Here is a 20,124-nt window from a genome sequence, read left to right as displayed (position 1 = left end):
CTTTGGCCTCCGCCCGCACCGAAACCGAACCACCCGGGCCCGGGCTAAACCTCATAAATTTTAAAATCAACATTATTAAAAGATTACATTAGAAGATTTATTGGGTTATTTCACTTATTTATGAACGAAAGTGCAGAGAAGGCGAAGAGAAACGGCACAAAAAACGCAGTACAGGGAGGAAGCTTATCCCGCTGGTGAAATCTATCGTTATCGCGGCCAATCGTTACGCGGGGCACATCCCGGAAGGTCGTTTGTTTCTTTTTGCAGCAAGGGAAGAAAAAGAACACAGAACAGCAAAAAGTAAATAACCACCAAACGCTTGTTGCTGTTGAAATTGCCATCATCGGCTCGGAGATGGATTTTGATTTTGATCAACGAAAAACAAAGAAACATGCCAGTGGATGAAAACACAAAAAACAACGAACATTGCTATGCTCTCGCAAAGTCTCCATTTCCTTTCGGAATCGGCAATGGAACAAGCTCGACTTCCCCCAGTATGCGGTCGTTGAAGTCGATCGATTTCGGAACAATGCCACGTCGCAGGGGGGAGGAAGGCATTTGTTCGCCTTTGTTTCATAAATAATTGATTGTTTATCTTTCCGACTTGCCCGATACGCTAACCGGCAGCTCTGGCGCATTTTCGTTCTTTCTCCTGGCGCTCTTTCTTCCATTCGGTATCGGTTAGCGCAACACACGCAAAAGAAGAAAGCATTGGAATAGCAAAGCAAATGTGGGGAAAATGTAATTTGTTTGTAGATTTACTTAACCTTCAAACTTTCACTTCTCACACCCTTGCTGCCCATGCAAGTGAGTAACTATGTGTGTGTGCGTGCCTGTCACGTCCCGGAAACGCCATTCAATGGTGGAGCGCAATGAAAATAAATAAACTTTGGCTTTCGAAGGGTGGGGTGGTTTTTCGCTTGTTGGCTTCTACAATCCCGCTATTAAGGACTCATCCTCATGCACGCTCATTACGCCGGTCGATCCAGTCGATTTGGAAGAAAAATGACCGAGCCGAGACGTGGAAGTGTGTGTGTGTGTTTTTGAAGCGGGAAAGCAATTTGTGCGACATCAAATCGAGTCAAGCACGTCGATAGATCGTCGATGCGATGTAATGAAATTGAACGTAATTAATTAAAATATATTACCGAGTGTAAGGATGGATGGTAAGGATTACGATAAAAAGATATTGCAGAGCTTTAAATGGTGAAATGAAAATCAATCAATTGATCTAGGCAAAGAATAGCGTAATAAATTTCAATTTAAAACAAATAAATAAATAAATACATAAATAAATAAATAATATAAAGCAAAAGGAAGTGCCTGTTGACACAGAAAACTTGAAAGAATAAAGGAAGATAGAAAATTAAACAAAAACTAGACATCTAAAATCATGCTTTGACGTTTTGGTTCAATGAAATGCTGATTTCTACTGGAACAATCTCATTCTTTCTCAAACAATTCTGGAACAATCATTCTAGCTTCGCTATAAGGGGTCCCCTATATAATTTTCCAATGTAAACGTTGTTAATCGCCGCGTGCAAGATGTTAATCCTGTATCAATCTGATGTTTCATTTCCATCCCAGTTATGTTTAATTTCTTCAGTATGATTTTCAACAATTAATGGGTATGAAGCTACACCTTATCAAGATTTTTACTATATTTTCAAAATTAGTACAGGGTTTACATGGAGTCAATTTTCAATATCCACAACATTTTTCATTGCTTGGGAGATATTTTTCAACAGCTACATCGCTATACAGGGTTTGCCAAATCACTTTCGAATGTGCACATAATTATTCAAGAAGACGCATCCAAGATGATTTTCAACAACTATCCAATGGTTGATTTGCTTCGAAATGAATAATGATTTCAGTTTTAACACATGATTTTCAACACATATCAAAGAACTATCAAACTCAATTCAGCTTGAGACGTGTTGAAAATCATACTGAAAAAAATTAAAATGATTATGATGGAAATTAAATATCAGATTGATGTGGAACAACATTTTGCATGTGATGAAAAACAACGCTTAAATTCGAAACTGACTGGGAAAATCCAGTATTGTCTCTGTTTCTCCACATGATTTTCAACATCTCTCAAGCAGGCTTGAGTTGACAGGTATTTGTAGTGTGTTGAAAATCATGTGTAAGATCTGAAATTTTATTATGATGCAAATAGACCGTTTGACAGCTGTTGAAGAACATCTTGGAAGTGGTGAATAATGATGTGCACATTAAACAGTGACTAGGAAACCTTGTATCAAGAAATCTCGATTAAAAAAAGGTGATAATAAACCTTTGAAGTGTTGAAAATCATAATAAATAAATTAAAAAGTATTATAGAATACATAAGATTGATTTAGAAGCATGCAATAATGCTTCTACAATCAATGAAAAAGCAGTATATATAGCATTCAGTTGCATCATTTTCTCAAATAGTTTGCTGTATTAAAACAAAATGTTTTGTCAGCTTATTCTCAAGTGCATCCACTACTGGTACACTAATTGGAAAAATAAACATTACTGCAATAATCGCTTCATTAAAACTAACACAGTCTAAAAAGAAAAGACAGATAATTAGCGTAACGTGATTGTAAAGTTACTCCCAAAGTCATGCAATCGTGACCGACACACCAGTGCTCAGCTATATGCTTAAAAACCGTCTCATAAACTACCCATTCGCAGCCCATGGTACAACTTCAGCTCACGGAAAACCCTCCCTTTCGGTGGTCAACCACCTCTAACCTCCAGCGGACGGCAAAGTGAATGAAAAACACTTGCTTAAGCTTTAATAACCGCAAAGATTAACTTCAGGCTAGAAGGATTGGGTGGGCAGCAACGAGAAAGAGAAAAAAAACCGTCGCTGCAAAGCTCTGCTGCATTAGAGACTGCAGGCTCTGTATGACGCTAGCGCCAGCCATGGAAACAGATTGCAGCAGTAGTTGCGCTACAGCGATTTACGTACGCTGGTAAACAATGTGGTTGTGCAGCCGTGTGGGAGCAGGATGTTTGCTCACTTAATACCCACCAACCTCTATGAGGGTCAGCGCGTAAAGTTACGCTCACAAGCAGGAAGGAAGCATGCAAAAAAAAACCGAGCGTACGAGCTTCAACAATCATGAGTGATGCTGTTTGCTTCTCCCACTTTTTTTTTGTTAAACTCTAGCTTCCACGCGCAGCCATTTCGTTCGTCCGAACTCGTTTCCGACGATGAATATGAATGGTTGAGTAAAATGACCGGCGTGCAATAAAAAGATTAAACTTTCGTTTTAGCTCATCCTACAAAGGCGGTTGAAAAAGGTCCTCGGTTTGGCTGGTCGTGCAGACTTAGGGGCTAGTGGGATTTTCGACCGCCATCGCCAGCGTCCCCGAGTGGTTTGGCCTCTCGTTTTTTTTTTTCTTTTTTTTTGTTCAAAAGGGGTCTGCTAGTGAGATGCAAAAAATAAACTATCCACACAGACGGTTATGACCTTCCCATTACCCCCGGAGAAAGTCTGTACAACAGTGAAATTGGCTAATATTTTTGCTACATTCAAGGTTGCAGAAAACCCTTGCGGTGGTGGTGGATGCGTTAATCGTTTTTTCCCCTTTTGCCCGCTGGATCTTACAACTTTCCCATTACACTTTCAACACATTCACATAGTAAAAAAGCTGTGTTTTCAAACTGTTCAAAATTCATTGCATTTCTTGTACACAGCGGAGAGAAAGGGATGCAAACGGTGTAAAGCGATTCAACTACAGATAAGTGAGCAAAAGGCATGGGAAATGGTTTCAGGAAACTCTCTCTCTGTCTCTCCTCACTGCTGGCCCTCAGAGTCACCCGAGCAAACGGCTTAAAATTTGAACTTTTAACGGCATCATTTTTCGCCCATTTTTCTCCGCATCCCTAAAACACGACCCGTTATGACGGCGAAGAAAGCGGGAGGATAACTCATCTCATAAATGCTCCCGCTTGTTCAACATTCGTTCGTTCACACTCGTGGCCCCCCCCCTCCCTTAATGGGCAGCCTCCAGCATCGCAAGGCGTTAATGATTTTCCGGGTTGCCGGGTTAGTGTTTCCGCTGTCGACGCGCGATTAAGCGCGATGGTGAAAGTGTTGCCAAAGTTTTTTTTCGCTCTCTCTCTCTCTCTCTCTCAGTCTCTCTAACAGCTTGTTTTCTACTGCTGCTTCTGCTGCTACTGCTGTTTCCAAACATCTAAAGATAAGACCGACCCGGCTGGTACACAGCGGCAGCCAGCTGCTGGAAATGGGCGAACGGAATTGGCTTGCGTGTAGCAGCATCACGCATCATAAAAAGGCAGCCAATTAGTTAAATCATGTGTACAGTGTGCATGCCGCTTGGCATGGCAGGAAGGGATGGCAGCCGGCAGCGGAAACAGTTAAACCGTCAGTTAAATGAGTGAATGAGTGATGAAGCTCGGAACAGCTGGTGGTGATCATGGGTGCTAACGCTCGTTTGGTGGCCTCTGACTGTTGCATCCCTCCAGCCTTACTTACCTGTCGTAGTAGTAGTCCCTGGAAAAGAAAGATAAAAAAAACATGGTAAGCATTAGTTAGGATATTATAATGGATGAATTTGCAAATATGAAATGATGTTTTACATCTGTAGACTAATTCCAATGTTATTGTTATGACTTTTCGGTTGTAACTATGATTTTGTTATTACTTTTCAATGTTGCTCATCTCATGGGTTTCAAAAAATTATGTTCTTTGTTTTCAACATTTTCCTTTAGATGTAAATGTTTTTGTTTCTGTTTTGATATGTTATCTTTTTTTGTTTTTTATTTAAATTATATAAATTTACTTTTAAGTGTTTCTATTCTATCTATTTCTAATTTTCTGTTTAGTGATGTTTCTATACGTTTGGCATTTATTTTGTACACGTTGTCACTAGTTCTATGTTTTTACTTAGTATAAGAAAAGCTTTATTTTTTATTTTAAACTTTTCTGTTCCTTTTCCATATTTTATTGTTTTTACACTTGAAACAAAAAATAAGGAAAAAAACAAATAAAATGCTAAAATTGTATCTCTTTCTAGTTTAATCCCTTAAAAGAACACAAAACTTCCCTTACTTACCAATCGTTTCCGGTTTTGGATTTGTTTTGCCGTTTCCGACCGGTTTGATGTGGTTTTGGTTCCGCGACCATATTCACATCTGCAAAAAATACATTAAAAACAACAACAACAAAAAAACCATTTGAGTGCGAAAGAGACAGCCATCAAAATACGAGTCAAGAGAAGAAAAAAAAAACGGTACCAAAGCACAAAGAATGTTAATGAGGGGCAGGCAGCATCATCAATGCAGCGCCACCGCCTGTGCCTGCGCCACCAGACGTGCGACATTTTTGGGAGGTTAATTTTAGTGTTTCCACCACGGCTCGCTGCATTTGTCGCGATCCGACCGACCGCCCGCAGAGGGGCCCCGTTGGCTTACAGCCATCCTGCCGTCGGCGAGCGATGGGCAAAGTTATGAAGCCCCCTCTCCGTCAGCTCCCTTGCATTCCCCCCTCCCTCCCTCCCTCGACAGAAAGGACCTTGTATGGGTCGGAGCGACAGATAGTTCACTAACAAGCGAGGTTTTCGCTAATTATAATTAGTTCAATTGTCATGCCTGCATCATTTCGCAAGCAATGAGCAAGCCGTGTTGGTTAGCTGGCTGGTTGGTGGGCTGGTCTGGCGACGTGACGTCAAGCGCGGTGGTGTGCTAGGGTGAGGCATTTTTCTCATCATCATCATCGCATTGTAACATATGATATTTTCATGCTTCGATGTCTTGATTCTACGAATTGGCCTGGCCTTGCTTCCCAGAGTGGTGATGCGGTGCTGCTGTTGCTGCTGCTGCTGCTGCTGCTGGCGGAATGCTGGCGGAAAGCATTACGTACATGAAAAATAAATTTGCCCACGATCGTAACAACTATTTTTATCGACCACCGCGCTCTTATTTTTTTTTGTTTCGTCGGTTCCACTGATCCTCTGGCCACTTTATTAATGTCAGACCCGCGTAAGAAAGGCCACTCAGAACGTTTCCGCCCACACGCACGGCGGGAAGAATTGTCTGCAGACAATCGGAAAGGCACGAAGATTTAACAAAAAAAAAAATCACCGCAACAAACCAGATCAGCGGCACGGTCTTGTTGTTGTGCTGTACGTGCGGTTTTAAACTCACGTGCCGACAGGATGATTATAGGGCTGGGGAGGTTCGGTGTGTCATCGACCGTTCCGGTTGCGTTTTTTCTAAGAATTATCGTTTCTAGTACGAATGAGACAAGATAAAGGTCGAAAGAGCGGGAGCACGAAAACCTTGTCTAGCGGAGGGATTAGCTGCTGAAACGTATGCTTTGTTCGCAAACGGGGTGTGCGTTTGGGAAGGATTTAGTGAAAATGATGTTGATAAGAAAGCTAAATAAATTAATTCGAGTGGCTGATGTTTGAAAATGTTCTCAGTGAATTTTAATTGATGGTGCCTGGTGAAAGCAAGAGTTGAGGAGGAGTTGCTGAGTCGTTGATCTTCAAGAGCTCGGTTGTAAGATGCTTAGCATCCGTACAGAAAGGCCTGAACAAACCATTCAAGCGTGCTTCTTTTAACATTTAACCTACATAACAGATCGCTTCATTTTGCGTTTTGTTTCCCAATTTCTACTCTTGCTCTTTTGCCATTTTGCCCTACCACTCGGATACCATTTTCCCGCCTGAATCATCATCATCATCAACACCTTCGGGTTGGCTATAATTTTCCACCTGTCAATCATTCATGTTTCAAAGCAAACGCGCTATTCCACGCACCGGTGGCACTTTTACGACCGTGGCAATAAACGCTCGCGAACGCGTTGTGCAAGCACCATTACGAATCCATCTCATTTTCGTGTCCATTTTTTCCCCCTTCCTTACGCTCCTGTATCTACTCCGGTAGAGCGAATCGCTAGGCTAATGTGCAAGGGCTAAGCGATACCGATCATTTTCTCACTTACGTGGACGCGATGATCTCGGCACAACGTGCGGTGACCGGTGACACTTTAAAATTAGAACATTTCCATCCTCCCCAAAAAGCTGATACTTCTGCTGCTGCTTCGTGGAGTGTGTGTGTGTTGGTGTGATTCGACCAACGCGAACCGAAGGGTAGCATTTAATTACTTAATAATTTTATCCATTCGAGACGTTTGGACAGCTATCCCACCACTCGCAGCCCGTCAATTTGGACGGAATCGAATGGAAAATGCAAATGTTGCAGCTTTATGACAGCAATGCCTTTTCGCTGATGCATCATTAAAACGGCAGTAGATCGATCTGCGGCCTGGAGTGCTTTTTGCATACGAATAGCACACATTCGCTGCTCATATCACACGTTCACCGCCGCATAGAACACAATTGGAGCATCTTAAAAATAAACAAGCAAGCGTTCCTTGACAGTTGATGCAATCTTGTTAGAATTTTATTTTTAATGACCGAAGCTAATCCAACAGCAACAATACCGCGAACGCTTTTAACTACACACAAACAGCAGAGCGGCGTATCAGCTGTTTGGTGTGCGGCTGGCAAAGAAATAAAATCAACCATGATCTGTGGCAGCAGCTGCGAATGTTTCAATGTTTTCTGCGGTATTTAATTTTATTGCAACAATGGTGTGTCGTGCGGTTTGATTTATATTGCAACCAGGGCACGAGATTACCCGATCCGCATTTGGTTTGTCGAGTGAAACGTGTTAGATGACCGAGCCAAGCAAACATGAAAATGCATTTTTCAATCATCGTTAAATTCCAACCTGCTATAAATAAATGTTGCCGTTTGCTTAATGTTGTCAAAACATTATTTTAAGATCGTGTAGATTTGACGTTCGCTCATATCAAAGCTCGAAATGGCTCTTCCAATACCACAGTGAAACACACATACACACGCCGGAATCAGTCTGCTGGGACCTTCGGAGCGCACTTCAAACGTCATAAATTAAAGCAAACAAAACAGCCAGGAAGGAAGAACTTATACGGTGGACTTGGCTGCGGAAATGAAATTCATTCCCGCTATCGCTATGTCCTCGTTTTCGAATACGACGACCAGGCACCAGTTCCAACAGGAAATGACCAAACACATGCCGTAACTCCGTAGCGTAGCTTAGATAGTTGCGCCTTCGGGGTGCTCCAAAACGCTTTGCTCCTATCCCTCTCATGCTGTCCCACACACGCACCAAAAAAGGGGTTTTTTGCAAAAACACTGCCACTCAGGGCAGTGGCACGCACATTTTCCTGCACCCCGCTCTCCGTTGGGCGAGTTAGTTTTGCGTTATTCGATGGAGAAGAAAATAATTTATGTATGACATGACAGCGAAAGTTTTCCAGCTTTTTATCATTTTCCAGCCCATGATTGATGATGGGCACGGAAAAAGCTTGCAACTGTGTGTGTGTGTGTGGCATACGGTAGTGGAGGGTGTGGCAGCAACAATCCTGACATGATGTATCCATTTTTAGTTGGTCCAATTTGTGTTCCATCACCGACCATTGTTTGCGCTGGATTTAGAGTTTTAATGGCGACCCGAACGAGGGTGACGTTCTTTGTAGCTAGTACATGATAGCATCGTTTATTCATTAGTTGTTTATCATCAACGATATATATGTTGAACTATTTTATTTTTATATAAACAACTCTTGATCATTTTATTGAAACATCATATTGAACCACTTACCTAAAGTTTGACTCAGCACCGTTCGTCCATCCTCACCGTGGCAAGCGTTCCGGGCATCGAATGGATTAGTGAACTGTACAAACGCGTATCCTTTATGCATGGAAATTCCTGTACACGAAGGTAGAATGTACCGAAAGGAAAGAGAAAAAAAGACACCAAATTAACAAATAAATCCAACGGATGATAGATTATGATAATGGATAGGAAAAGGAAACAAAACTTCGCCCAATTACGCTCGCTTTACCTTTGGACGCGATACAAAAAACATCTCATACACACACACACACACACACACACACACGCACTACAATACTTTCCGATGATTTGTATCCACTGGGGAAGCGATTTTCATTTTTTATGAGCCACCACACTCGAAAGTGGCGTTGGAAAAAATACTTTTTACACACTTTACAAGCCCTGTGCGTCTCACCTGTCGGTCGCACGATCGGCAGCACAATGTGATACTGTTGTGATGAACGGTTTAAATTGAGCAATGGACAACACCCATCCCAGCACTCCCAGTGTGTGTGTGTGAGTAGTTGCTTGTGGTGGAAAAAGAATTCGTGTTGCAAAAGAATTCCACCATCAAGCAACGGACCAACGTTGCCAGTTACAAACTGCGGGCTGCTGCTCGAAATCGGCGCCGAAACCCGTGTGGCCATGATTCCTGTTCGACCACGCGGGAAAGTGATACATTTTTGAACACATGTATGTGTGTGTGTGTGTGTGTGTGTATAAAAGAGCATAAAAAAGTCCGAACATGGCAGCGGTTCGCTGAATCAAACGAAACAAAAAACTCAATTTCATCGACTGAATAATTCACGCATGCATGGGCAGAAATAGAGAAAGGATTATCTGCTGCACAAGGGATTCAACTGTGCAGCTTGATTTTTTTTAAATCTTTTTGCCCTGCTTCACGTATGCGCAGACATTGGGAATTTCAACAGTTTCGGTGTAGTTGAATGGCGCTTGTCAGTTGGCAGGACATTCCAGCGTGTTTTGGAGATGAAGTTGACGAAAGGATGGTGAGTGAAAAAGCTGAGCAACTGACTCATTCCGTTGCGATCGCAACAATGAAAGACAGTGCAGCAATAAGCACGATAAAAGCAGTCGAATTTGTGTTTTTTTATTAACTATTTTCGAATGAAAAACATATTTTAATTGGGTAGGAAAGATCAGGTTGAAAATTCAGGATTGTCTTGATTAAGAATGAAGCTTCCAAATATCCTTACTCTACCAGAAATCCCTCAATCACATCACAACCCATTCCACCTCTGAAAAGACCTAATCAAATCAAACTTTGAATCGAGCTCAAATATTGCCTTTCGTTGGCGCTTGTTAGCCTAACCACCGTTCCATCTCGTCGCGCATGAATATCTAGTTAATCACTGAAAAATTGGTACCCTTTTTACACAGTCCATTTTGTGTGTGTGTGTGTGTGTGCCTCCCATTGAAGTCCCAGTGACAGCTTAGTCCCGTCCACGGGAGTTTGGGTACATGCTTTTCTATGCACGCTTCTCTATAGCCGCACCAAATCTCCTTCTATCGGTGCCCGTGCACCGAGCAGTGGATTTAGAAAGCAAATAGAAGCGAAAAAAAGATTCACTCAATCCGATCCACCAAAAGAGTTCTTTTTTTTTTTTTTTGAAGGGAGTGGAGTCACAACGGCATGGTTCGAGCGAATGAGTGTGTTGCAGTGATGCACGCGGCATTAGTTCGAACGCTCGAGGGATGTGGTTCGATGCGTTCGTTAAGAGGGAATTGTTTCCCAGCCATCCATCAATCCGTCGCCAGTGGAAACCTGGCGACTGCACATGAAGTGATACTAGACAGACACGGTCGCCCATTCTCTCTCTTTCTCTCCCTGTAGGGCTTTGTACGTCCTTAAGGGTTGCAGGTGGATGTTCGGGAAAATTGTAATCTGTCCGTCCAGGCCCAGGCTGTAAGGTTGGAAGCTGTACCGTTTTGGAGCATTAGTGTAGTGTTGGTGCATTTTTTCTAAAGGTACAGAGATAAAAATCCACCGAATGAAGTATTGGGAATGCGTTTGATTCGCTCGAGTTTTTTTTCCCGCACTGCTCGCATGCATTCTATTTTGTATTAGCTTACCATGATGGTAGCGTTCCTCTTTATCCGTACAGCTTTGATATCCCTATAGCACTCACACACCCAACACACACACACACTCGTTAGATGAGATTTTGTTTGTCATTGTTAGGCCTGGCCTGGAAAATCACCGAGTGCTGCAGTGATAATGACGCAATCATTGCGCGTGGACATGGGAAAAACGTGCCGGCAGAGAACGCGGAGCGCCCGGCGCTTGTTGTTGATGATGAATCGGTAAAACTAACGAGCAACAATTTCGGGCGCTGAGGTTTCTTTGTCTGCAATTCTGGCGTCGCATTGCAGACGCAAAACGGCAATCAAAATAGTGTTGGAATTCAGCACGGCAGCACGGCCAAAAGGGTGTGGCCATGGTGTGTTGTGGTGATATTAAAAATTGATAAAACTTGTAAAACTGCGCCGCTTCTCCTCTCCCATCCCAGCTGGCCATCTGTTTTGCTGTAAGGGAATGAAACACACGCGCTTGGTCGCACAGGAGTCTCTAACGCCGCTGAAGCATGAAATTCGCAAAAGAAGTTTTACTGTTTCTTTTCCCGGGGGCCGCACAAAAACTGCACCTTGCGGAAGCGTACATTGCCCTCGAAGGTTCGGGTGCACCGGCCGGGAACGACCGACCTACCGGTAATGATCGTGATTTCCGGACGTAAACTTTCTGCAAAGCGGTGAGTTAGGTGTTGTTGGTCTTTTTTTTTCTCTCTCTAGAAGTTGTAACGTGGATGCGGAAAATGTACTAATCGAGCTACAGTCGTGCGTTCCGATGGACTGTGGCAGTGCAGTGAGTTCCAATGCGAGTTTTTTGTTTCCCTTTGCTCCCTTCAATTTCATCCATTTGCTGTTGTGTTTGGTTGGCGAAAAATCACACAGCAAAGCGTTTACTACCCCGTGTCGTGTCGAGCAATCGAGCGCAGGTATCAAAGTGATTCGTGAAAAATGAAAAGTTTCCTTCCCGGCACTTCCATTAGCGAGTCTCTCTCTCTCTCTCGTGTACACCCGTTTTCAATCCACTGCAAAGAAACTGTTAAGAAAGTTTCTAATTAAAAGCATGCAATAAACTTTTATTTACAATCATAGTGGGGAGGAAGTCACATCGCTGTCGAAGCAATGCTCTGCACAGGACTGTGGGACATTCGGGACGGTTGAGAGGAAGGAAATTGCATTCCCATTTCCGCTGCATTGTGCATGACAGTTTGACAAGGTGTGAATTCGCGCGTGTACGTCGCGGGCGGGCGTTTTGCGAGTATTAATGGTGCTGCAGGTAGGAGAATTAGTAGCTATTTAGTTTGGAATCCTCAGTATCGAGGAGCGCAAGGTGTACATAGTGTGTTTGTGTGCAAGTTATGGCTGCTGCAGCAATGTAATCTCAGGTGAAGGTTAATGTGGTATTAAAGGATATTTTGTGTGAAGATTGTATGTTTGTTTTGGAGAGAATTGATTGTTGAACGACGACTTACAACGAGTTATTGAAATATATTATGTTTCAAATGTGATATTTTGTTACATACTCTTATAAGATTATTAAAACAAAAATAAGTTCAATTTTATAATAAAGAATTCATACCTAAATTTAAATGATTTTGTAGTAAAACGTATTATAGGATAATATTTTAAGAACTTTTGAGGCTTTCTTTGTAAGCAAAAGTTGTTACCCAATTAAAATATATTGTTATATACTGAAAGATGAATTCTTGTTGTAAGGCATCAATTTTTGGCAGTTTAAACTAGTGTTTTTCCTCAAATTGATTGACATATTGTTTAAAACTTTTATTGCTGCTTGATGCAAACGTTTAAAGAGCATTCAGTGTCGAAAAGATGAAAAACTGCAACGAAATGCGATGTTTTGGGAATTTGAGACTAAAAATGATAACAAAGACGCCATAGAGGCCAAATAGGCATCAAATGGGTAATTGCAAGGTCTAATTTAGCATATGAGCCTTTAACACATAATAAATTGTAAAGTTACACATAAATTTGCAGATAAAAAAGATAAAAAATATTAAAAAATCTTTCAATCTTGTCTAATGCCTATAAAAAACCATTGAATTAATATAATACCTCAAAATATAAACCTGTTGTCTTCCAAGATGGGCAAAAGTTTGATTCCCAAAGATCTCCCACAGCTTGATGCGATCAAAACTACAACACAAACGACGCACTAACTCTCTAAATCGGTTCAATGATTTGAGCACACAAATTTACAAATTGTGGTAAACGGTCAACATAAAACTTTCACTTCAATAAAGCGATTGCAATTTTCCTCCTATCTTCGAATTGTTTTCTAACTCTTTTTCAATGCGCTCCCGCACTCTACAGTTAAACGATTGGAAAATAGATTCCCCACGCTTTAAAATGGACTTTAATAGTAGTTTGATTCCTGTACGCCGCTCATCCTTTTCCCTTTCGCCACACCAAAAGAAGTTATTTTGCAGTTGATGCAAGTGCAGCGAAGGTACGAAGAGAAAGAGCACAAAAAAAGAGCAATGCTGTCCAGCGAATCGTCTTGCACCGCCAGTACAGTGGAAGACGAGTGCCCAAGGAGCAGAATAACATTCATTTGATGCTCACGAACTTTGACACGGGACACGGGCCGTCGACAGGGTGTACGGTTACTGAAAGGAGCTTACAATTAAGTTTCTTAAGACGATTTTCCACTTTCTTATCCACACGAGAACGTGAACGTTCCGGCTCGCCGATGTGTACAATGTCCAGTGTACGGAACCAGTCCGCAGCCGTCTGGAGGCGAGTGGCATCGATTTGTTCTCATTTCTGTGTGCGGAGAAGCAATCTGCCCGACGATGTTTTACCGTCGACTTGGCAGACGACACCGCCATTCTTTTTCCCCTGCCCAGACGGAGCAGGGAAACTTTCTCCTAATAGACTATTGTAAATTCAATTACCCCATTTGTAGTTTATATGCTGCTTTTTTCCCTTTCGTTGCAGCTCCGGGGAACGGATCACGATCGATAGGTTTTGCAACTTTTGAGCACAGCGCACGGAAAAAAGGGAAGCAATCGAAGCGATACCAACGAGCCCGGACATCAAACGGTACAGAATTATTGATGCGATAAATGGCTTCCAAAATGGCACGAGCGGCTGCCGGAGCCAAGTGTCGGTTGACGTTTGTGACCTCTCACTGATTTTGGATTCCCGCTCCCAGCCATTCCCGTGATGCTGCTGTCGGGCATCATCATGGTGCAAGCAAATGTGCGTATCGATTTTTCAGCCCCAGTTAGGATGAGACGGGCTGACCGAGGCTAATGCCCTTGATTGGCTTGAATGTTGCAGGACGCATTTTCGAGTGGTGAGCTCATATTCCACAGTCTCGACCGGTCTCTTTAAGAAGTTTGCTACTGTTTCCTCTTTAAGCAGCGGGGCAACTGCCATAAAACATTGCCAGTAAAACAATAAACTCAATGCAGAACTTACCCGCCAACCGTCCGTAGCGCTGAAACATGCGCTCCACGTCCGTCTTCGAGCACTGAAAAGTGTTCAGGTTGCCGACGAAAACGCGCGAGTTCACCGCCTGCGGGTCCTGGGAGTTGGTCTGATTGGAGAGTTTTGACATCTTCATCTTGGCTGCGTTCGTTGCGGTCCAGGGTAGGATGGGAAAGAAGTATCTGTAGTGGGAAGGCAAAAGAAAAGAGTTCTTGTTAAGTGAGTCATGATCAGTCAAGCCATTCAGTACAGAAGCGATCGATAAAGGCAGTTTATTTCCATTTCTTTGCTCCTGGGTTTGCTGTTGCAAAACAGAGACCTGACGGCTGTACATTTATCAAATTTCTTCCAAAACTGTACTGCCATCTTAGTGCCTCTCTGTCTTTCTCTGGGCGCAATAAAACATGTAACTGATCCACTTGCAAGCTGGAAAAGGACACCGTTTAAGAAGCGATTAAGCGAGCCAGGGACGGGGCGTGAGTGAAATAAAAAAGTCATCTTTCCAATTGCAGCCCAACCTTGGTTCTGCTCGGGACATCTTGTGGTTGGAATCCAAGCTGACTGGAATGCGATAGCACTGGCTTCCCGAAAGCCCCGAGAAGAAACCGACACCGGTGTTTCGGTGTGACGCTCCAGTGTAGCCAGAAACAGAGCGTAAAAATGCAAACGATAACTTCGCCAGAACAACGGACCGTAAGGCTCCCGTTCGCCGTCTGGTCGTGTCGGACTTGCCGGGATGCCGTTCCAGACGACGCTCGCTCACAACCGCCGCCCAGAAGTTGGAGCTGCTGCGAGGAATGCAGGGAATTAAAGTAAGAAGTAATTTATATTTGTTGCTTCATCGCTTTACCGTTCTCCGGTGCTTCGGTCGTTCGGCCGTTGTACGGTGGGGATGGTTTTAATAGTTTTAATATTTCAATTTCGTCGGCATGCAGACGACGCCGACAGAGAAGTGGGGAACGGAGCATTCGGTAAAGGACAAAACTGATACCTTACCCGAAACGGCAACTCCGGCAACGCCGGGATCACTTTCCATTCAGCCGATCCTCACGAGGCAACGGACATCGTTGGATTACCATGTCAGCTTGTTGCATGGTCTTCTATTTCAACCCTTAAACCCCAACGACACACATTGAATGGTTCACATCGGACCGGGTCAAACTCTCGTGTCTCGTTACGTGCAAGCAGATGCAACAGATTGAACCCAGCCATTCACCCAATGGACGCACAAGAGCGTCACACGCAAAGTCATCATTTGCGGATAAAACGTGAGCGAATGAAAGAACAAACAAAAAAGAAATGGTACAGATCTGCCAACGAACCCTATCAACCTATGTTCGGCATACACACACACACACACACACACACACACACACACACACACACACACACACACACATACACGGATCTAATTTTGGTCGCGGCTGCACATGATGCGTTACGCTGCACGCGAGCTGCCATTATTTGTGGCCTCGAGGTTCAAAGAGATTTAGGGAGCATTTTCGGCTTGCTTTCTTTCTTTCTACCGTGCGCTTACCGCTTGATCCCACATTAAACTCTGTTCATTGGGCGAATCCGCTGCAGATTAATTAACTGCAAAGCACCGGACGCCATGCGGGTGACAGTGGTCGTGTGACGGCGATGTGGGTGAGTGATGTCTAGTAATGCTGTTGCGCCATGAGGGTTCTGTTTTATTTCGCTTTATTTTTGCGAACTTGCGAATGTCAGCGTGTTTGTTTATGTTTCGAATTTTGCTAAGAGTATTTGCAGCTTGATGAATGGTGGATGTATTTTGTGCAAAAGGTATTTTTTTCATAATTTCTTCCTTTTTTCACACATTTGCGAATGCTTTGGTGTGTGTTTTAATGAACTTTCTAGCTTGGAAGTACTTAAAATTCTAATGTCATACCTTGAAGAGACTTAGAATTACTTTGACTGTAAAATTAAGTGAACCACATCTCCTCGAAATACAAACAAAATCTTAATTGGATAAATTGAACTCTACACAAGAAGTTTAGTCCATACTTAATAACACATCTAAATAAAATAACATTTTAGCATACTATCAGGACGATGTAAAACATTATGATGCTTAAAATATCTCCCTTGATTATTATCAATGATGAATTATTAATACAGCTCCAAGTTTTTACTCCCCTTTCAAGATATTGCACCTTCAAACAAATTACCTGTTCTGAATAAAATATCCATCAGTATTTCCGATCCGTACGTCAGCATTGAAACTGCTCCCGGAAGAAATGTTTGCTTGTGTTTCTTTTTTCTACTTCCAAATATTCTTCAATAAATTCAACACACTATCCCGGGCTTCATCACTACCACTGTACCGTCGATCTAGCCTATTTGTTTCGCTTTACCTTATCACCCTTTCCGCGGAGCAGCAGCAGCAAGCTCAAAAGAACTGCACCACCACCGCGAACAGCATCAGTTGCACCGAACACCGAATGTCGACGGGCCGCGTTCGCGCTAGATATGTAAACTACATGCAGTAGTGGTAGCAGCACCATCACCATCAAAAAGGGGAACCACCATGCATATAAATTTCCATACCATTCAGCAAGACAAACCGTGCCTGCTTCTCCGTCACCGGGATTGAGCCTCGCCGCGGTTGTGCTCGGACTGCGGAACGGGAGCGGCGCGAAAAGCGATATCCTTGGCTCGTGTTTCCTGAAATTTTCATGCATGATCAAACTTTGTTTTTCCAATATTGTACATCACCAGCACCATCACCAACCAGCAACACCCACATCCGTCCCATTCAGGATAGTTTCAGCACCCGATCCCATGGCTGTGCTGTTTTCTTTTTTTTTCTGACGCTGTTTGGTGTCTTCAAACCCCGTTGTTCAAGCGAGCGTCACACATAAAGGGAATATTTTGAAGGAAAGGTTGCTCGCGCAAATAACGAAACCAGACGGACGGCTTAAACCTACGTCGCTTCCCATAGCACAACGGGAATCGTACTGCCGGGCCGTACCACGGTGGCGTTAAAGTACGAATTGAAGCGTTCAGGCCTTCAAGCCTTTGCCTTTTGCAACGTGCGGCTCCGTACGACTCCGTGACGGAAGGTAACCGTTCGTTTGTTGTTTTGGAGGGTAGTGGGGGGATTGCGGTGGGCCCTGTCTGAGGAAGGGTACGAATGTTTTTGTTCTCACTTCTATTATTCCATTTTATAGTGAGAAGTTTCCGGGCTGGTTACTTTTTTCTCTTCTCTTTTTATGTTGCAACAACGAGACAAAAAAAAAGACCCAAACTTGACGAAAGAGAACAAGACAGGAAAAAAAAAGTTGTTCCTTCAGGGTTTCTGGCAGTCGAGCGTGAAACAGGGCAGTGGAAGCAGCAGCAACAAAAAACAACAACGGAAAAGCTTCGATACGAAGGAAAACGACATTACCGAAAGGTTTATAACCACGTGGGAATCGTTGCAGCTTTTTGCTTCCCTCCCCGGCTATTTGGTTGGCACGTTGTTCTAGTCGATTTACGATCGTATAAACGCTACTACCGCCGTGTTGGATGCAGTGGCGGTAATGGTAAAAGGGTTACGAACGTGCCACACCAGAGCACAAACATCAACAAAGATTTGCACCAAATTTAACCACAAACGAAAGGTGAGAAGCGGCGATGGCGTTGAGCTTTTATTTGGAAGTTTATTTTTGGTGTTGTGTTTCGTGAGGGATGAGGGAAGAACTGTAACCCGATATTGGTGTAAATGTTGATGACATGGTTTGTAAAATTGGCCAGGGAAAGGGTTTTACAGCAGATGCATGCGGCATGCAGCATTTTGGAAACATTAAAGAGACAAGAATTTCTGCTAGCGAGCGTGATTTACTATTAGAGAACAACATTTATTTCACAAAACAAATCTCTCTTACAAGATCTATACAATTATTGCGCCTAAATTTGTGCAATAGCAGTGTCCTTGAAGGATTATCAATATAAAGGATACTAAAGATGAAGTTTGCATTAACTGTATGGCACCCTGGCATTAATCTGTTGCACCCATATTGCTATCACTAGCAAGCAATTGCATAAATCGTAGTAAAACACTTTATTTATGCTCAACCAAACATCTTGCTAGTGTTCCACAAACACTCAAACAACTTCTTTAGTATCTCACACATCATCCAGAAGCTGCTCGGCCTATTCATCGATAGTTTTAACATGCTTAGTACTTGCAACCAATGTTATGATGTTTACGCTTTTCCTTCCTTTTATCTCCGTGTGTCACTTCGCGCCATTCCCGGGCAACATAAACCAGATGATTTGCCTTCCCCCGAACGCGCACACCGATTTGTCATTTTTCTCCCAAAACTAGCTTTGATGTTTGGCCGTCCTTGCAAATTCTACAGATACCGCTCTCATCTCTTTTCCTCTCAAATTATACTGCCCAGCAAAAAAAAAACACTTCAAAACTGGCGTCCGCTTACTGTTTGCAAACATCGATAAATCACCTGCGAAGGGAAGAAAATAAATGCTTCATCAGCTCCGGTATTTGCCTTTCTTCATCTTTTACCCATTAAGTAGTGCAGGTGAAGAGGAAAGAGAAGAGAATAATAGAAAAAAAACACACACACACATAAAAACTCTCACGCCGGAAAAGTTTACCTCGGCCAGTTTTCCAACACCGCTCGCTAGTCAAAACATCCACTTTCGCTTTCACGCTTTACGACTCTAACGGGTGCGTTCGAAGGTTTTCGAAACATCTAAACACACGCCAAGATCACGCCTGAGGAAAGGTTGGGGACGTGCTGGGGAGAAGATATGAAAATGGCAACAATTTTCTTCCCACTTCCCAGCTCCACTTTCAATCAGCTTAGACTGCAATGCAATGAAAATGTTTTCACTGAAGGGAACAGGGGGGAAAAAACGCTTTCCGCACAATATCCATCCATCAAGGAAGGGAGATGGAATTTATCTATACTTGTGCCACCCTCAACCGAACTATCTGGCGTTCTTGCACAGGAGGGGGCGCCTTCTTCTTTGCAGAGACCATCCAATTCCATCGTTGCCAATGTTTACAAACCACCCATGAATTATAGCCACGCACCGTGCAGCAAACGTTTTACCGCCTTCTTCACACTCTGATGTGCATTTCCACGCGTTTCTGCGTCTCAAACGCGCACACACACACGTACAAAATCACCAAAATTCATCTCAATTTTGAACGCTTCCAGAAGCCCCACAATCTTTCATCGCAGTTTCAACATTGATAGTTGGCAGGGTTTAGCGTGCCAGTTTGCCCATTCCTCTTCTACCACAATCTTCCTCTGGGAGAAGAAAAACCCGCTTCTTTGAGACACTCCTTGGCGATGAAAGGCAAGCAGACAGAGAGCTACTACTGTCTGCCAGTTTTTTCCTGTCATTGTTTTTGGACACCTTTTCCATCGTTCAGCGTCAAACACGACACTGTCCTGACTACCTGGTATCAGCTCACCTAAAATTAGCTTCCCGTGAGTGACTGTTTAACCCTCAACCACCTTGCCATACTGCGAACAAACGACAGACAGGCTCCATCTCAACCTGAAGATAGAGAAACCATTTTCCACCGTGACACAGCAGACCGTTCGTTGGACGGTTCCGTTGAAGAGATGCGGGAATTTTTATACACGAATTTATAAATTATTGTTTTTGTCTTGTAACCTCGCACTCGTGATGTGTTTGTGGTTTATTATTTAATGTGTGTGTTTTTGGGTTTGAGAGCGTGACGCCCTTGTTTGCTTCTTTCCTTGCATCATCAGTCAGCGCTGTCAGGTCGGGAGCACCGTCCACCACCATTTCCAAGGTCTTCCTTCCTTCAACCTCCTTTCAAGCTGATCGGTCGTCTTGATGGAGGATGAAAATAAGCTAGCTCACCGGCGATTGCGATTGCA

The 20,124-nt window shown here is 43.2% G+C and overlaps 1 protein-coding gene across 5 annotated transcripts in view; it reads right to left on the bottom strand.

Moving 5' to 3' along the window:
- LOC121592865 overlaps positions 1–20,124 on the bottom strand; it is a 112,145-nt gene that overhangs the window by 22,101 nt on the left and 69,920 nt on the right. For all 5 annotated transcript variants that reach the window (XM_041914718.1, XM_041914715.1, XM_041914717.1 and 2 more), the window contains 4 exons: positions 14,231–14,421; positions 8,684–8,791; positions 5,086–5,164; positions 4,506–4,523 (listed from right to left, as the gene is read on the bottom strand). In XM_041914718.1, coding sequence (XP_041770652.1) covers positions 4,506–4,523; positions 5,086–5,164; positions 8,684–8,791; positions 14,231–14,375 — 350 coding nt within the window. In that variant the 5' untranslated portion in view covers positions 14,376–14,421. The remainder of the gene's footprint in view (positions 1–4,505; positions 4,524–5,085; positions 5,165–8,683; positions 8,792–14,230; positions 14,422–20,124) is intronic.

Source organism: Anopheles merus, chromosome 2L (assembly GCF_017562075.2).
Source record: "Anopheles merus strain MAF chromosome 2L, AmerM5.1, whole genome shotgun sequence".
NCBI classification, from domain to species: Eukaryota; Metazoa; Arthropoda; class Insecta; order Diptera; family Culicidae; genus Anopheles; species Anopheles merus.
This window is presented reverse-complemented; position numbering and strand designations above follow the sequence as displayed.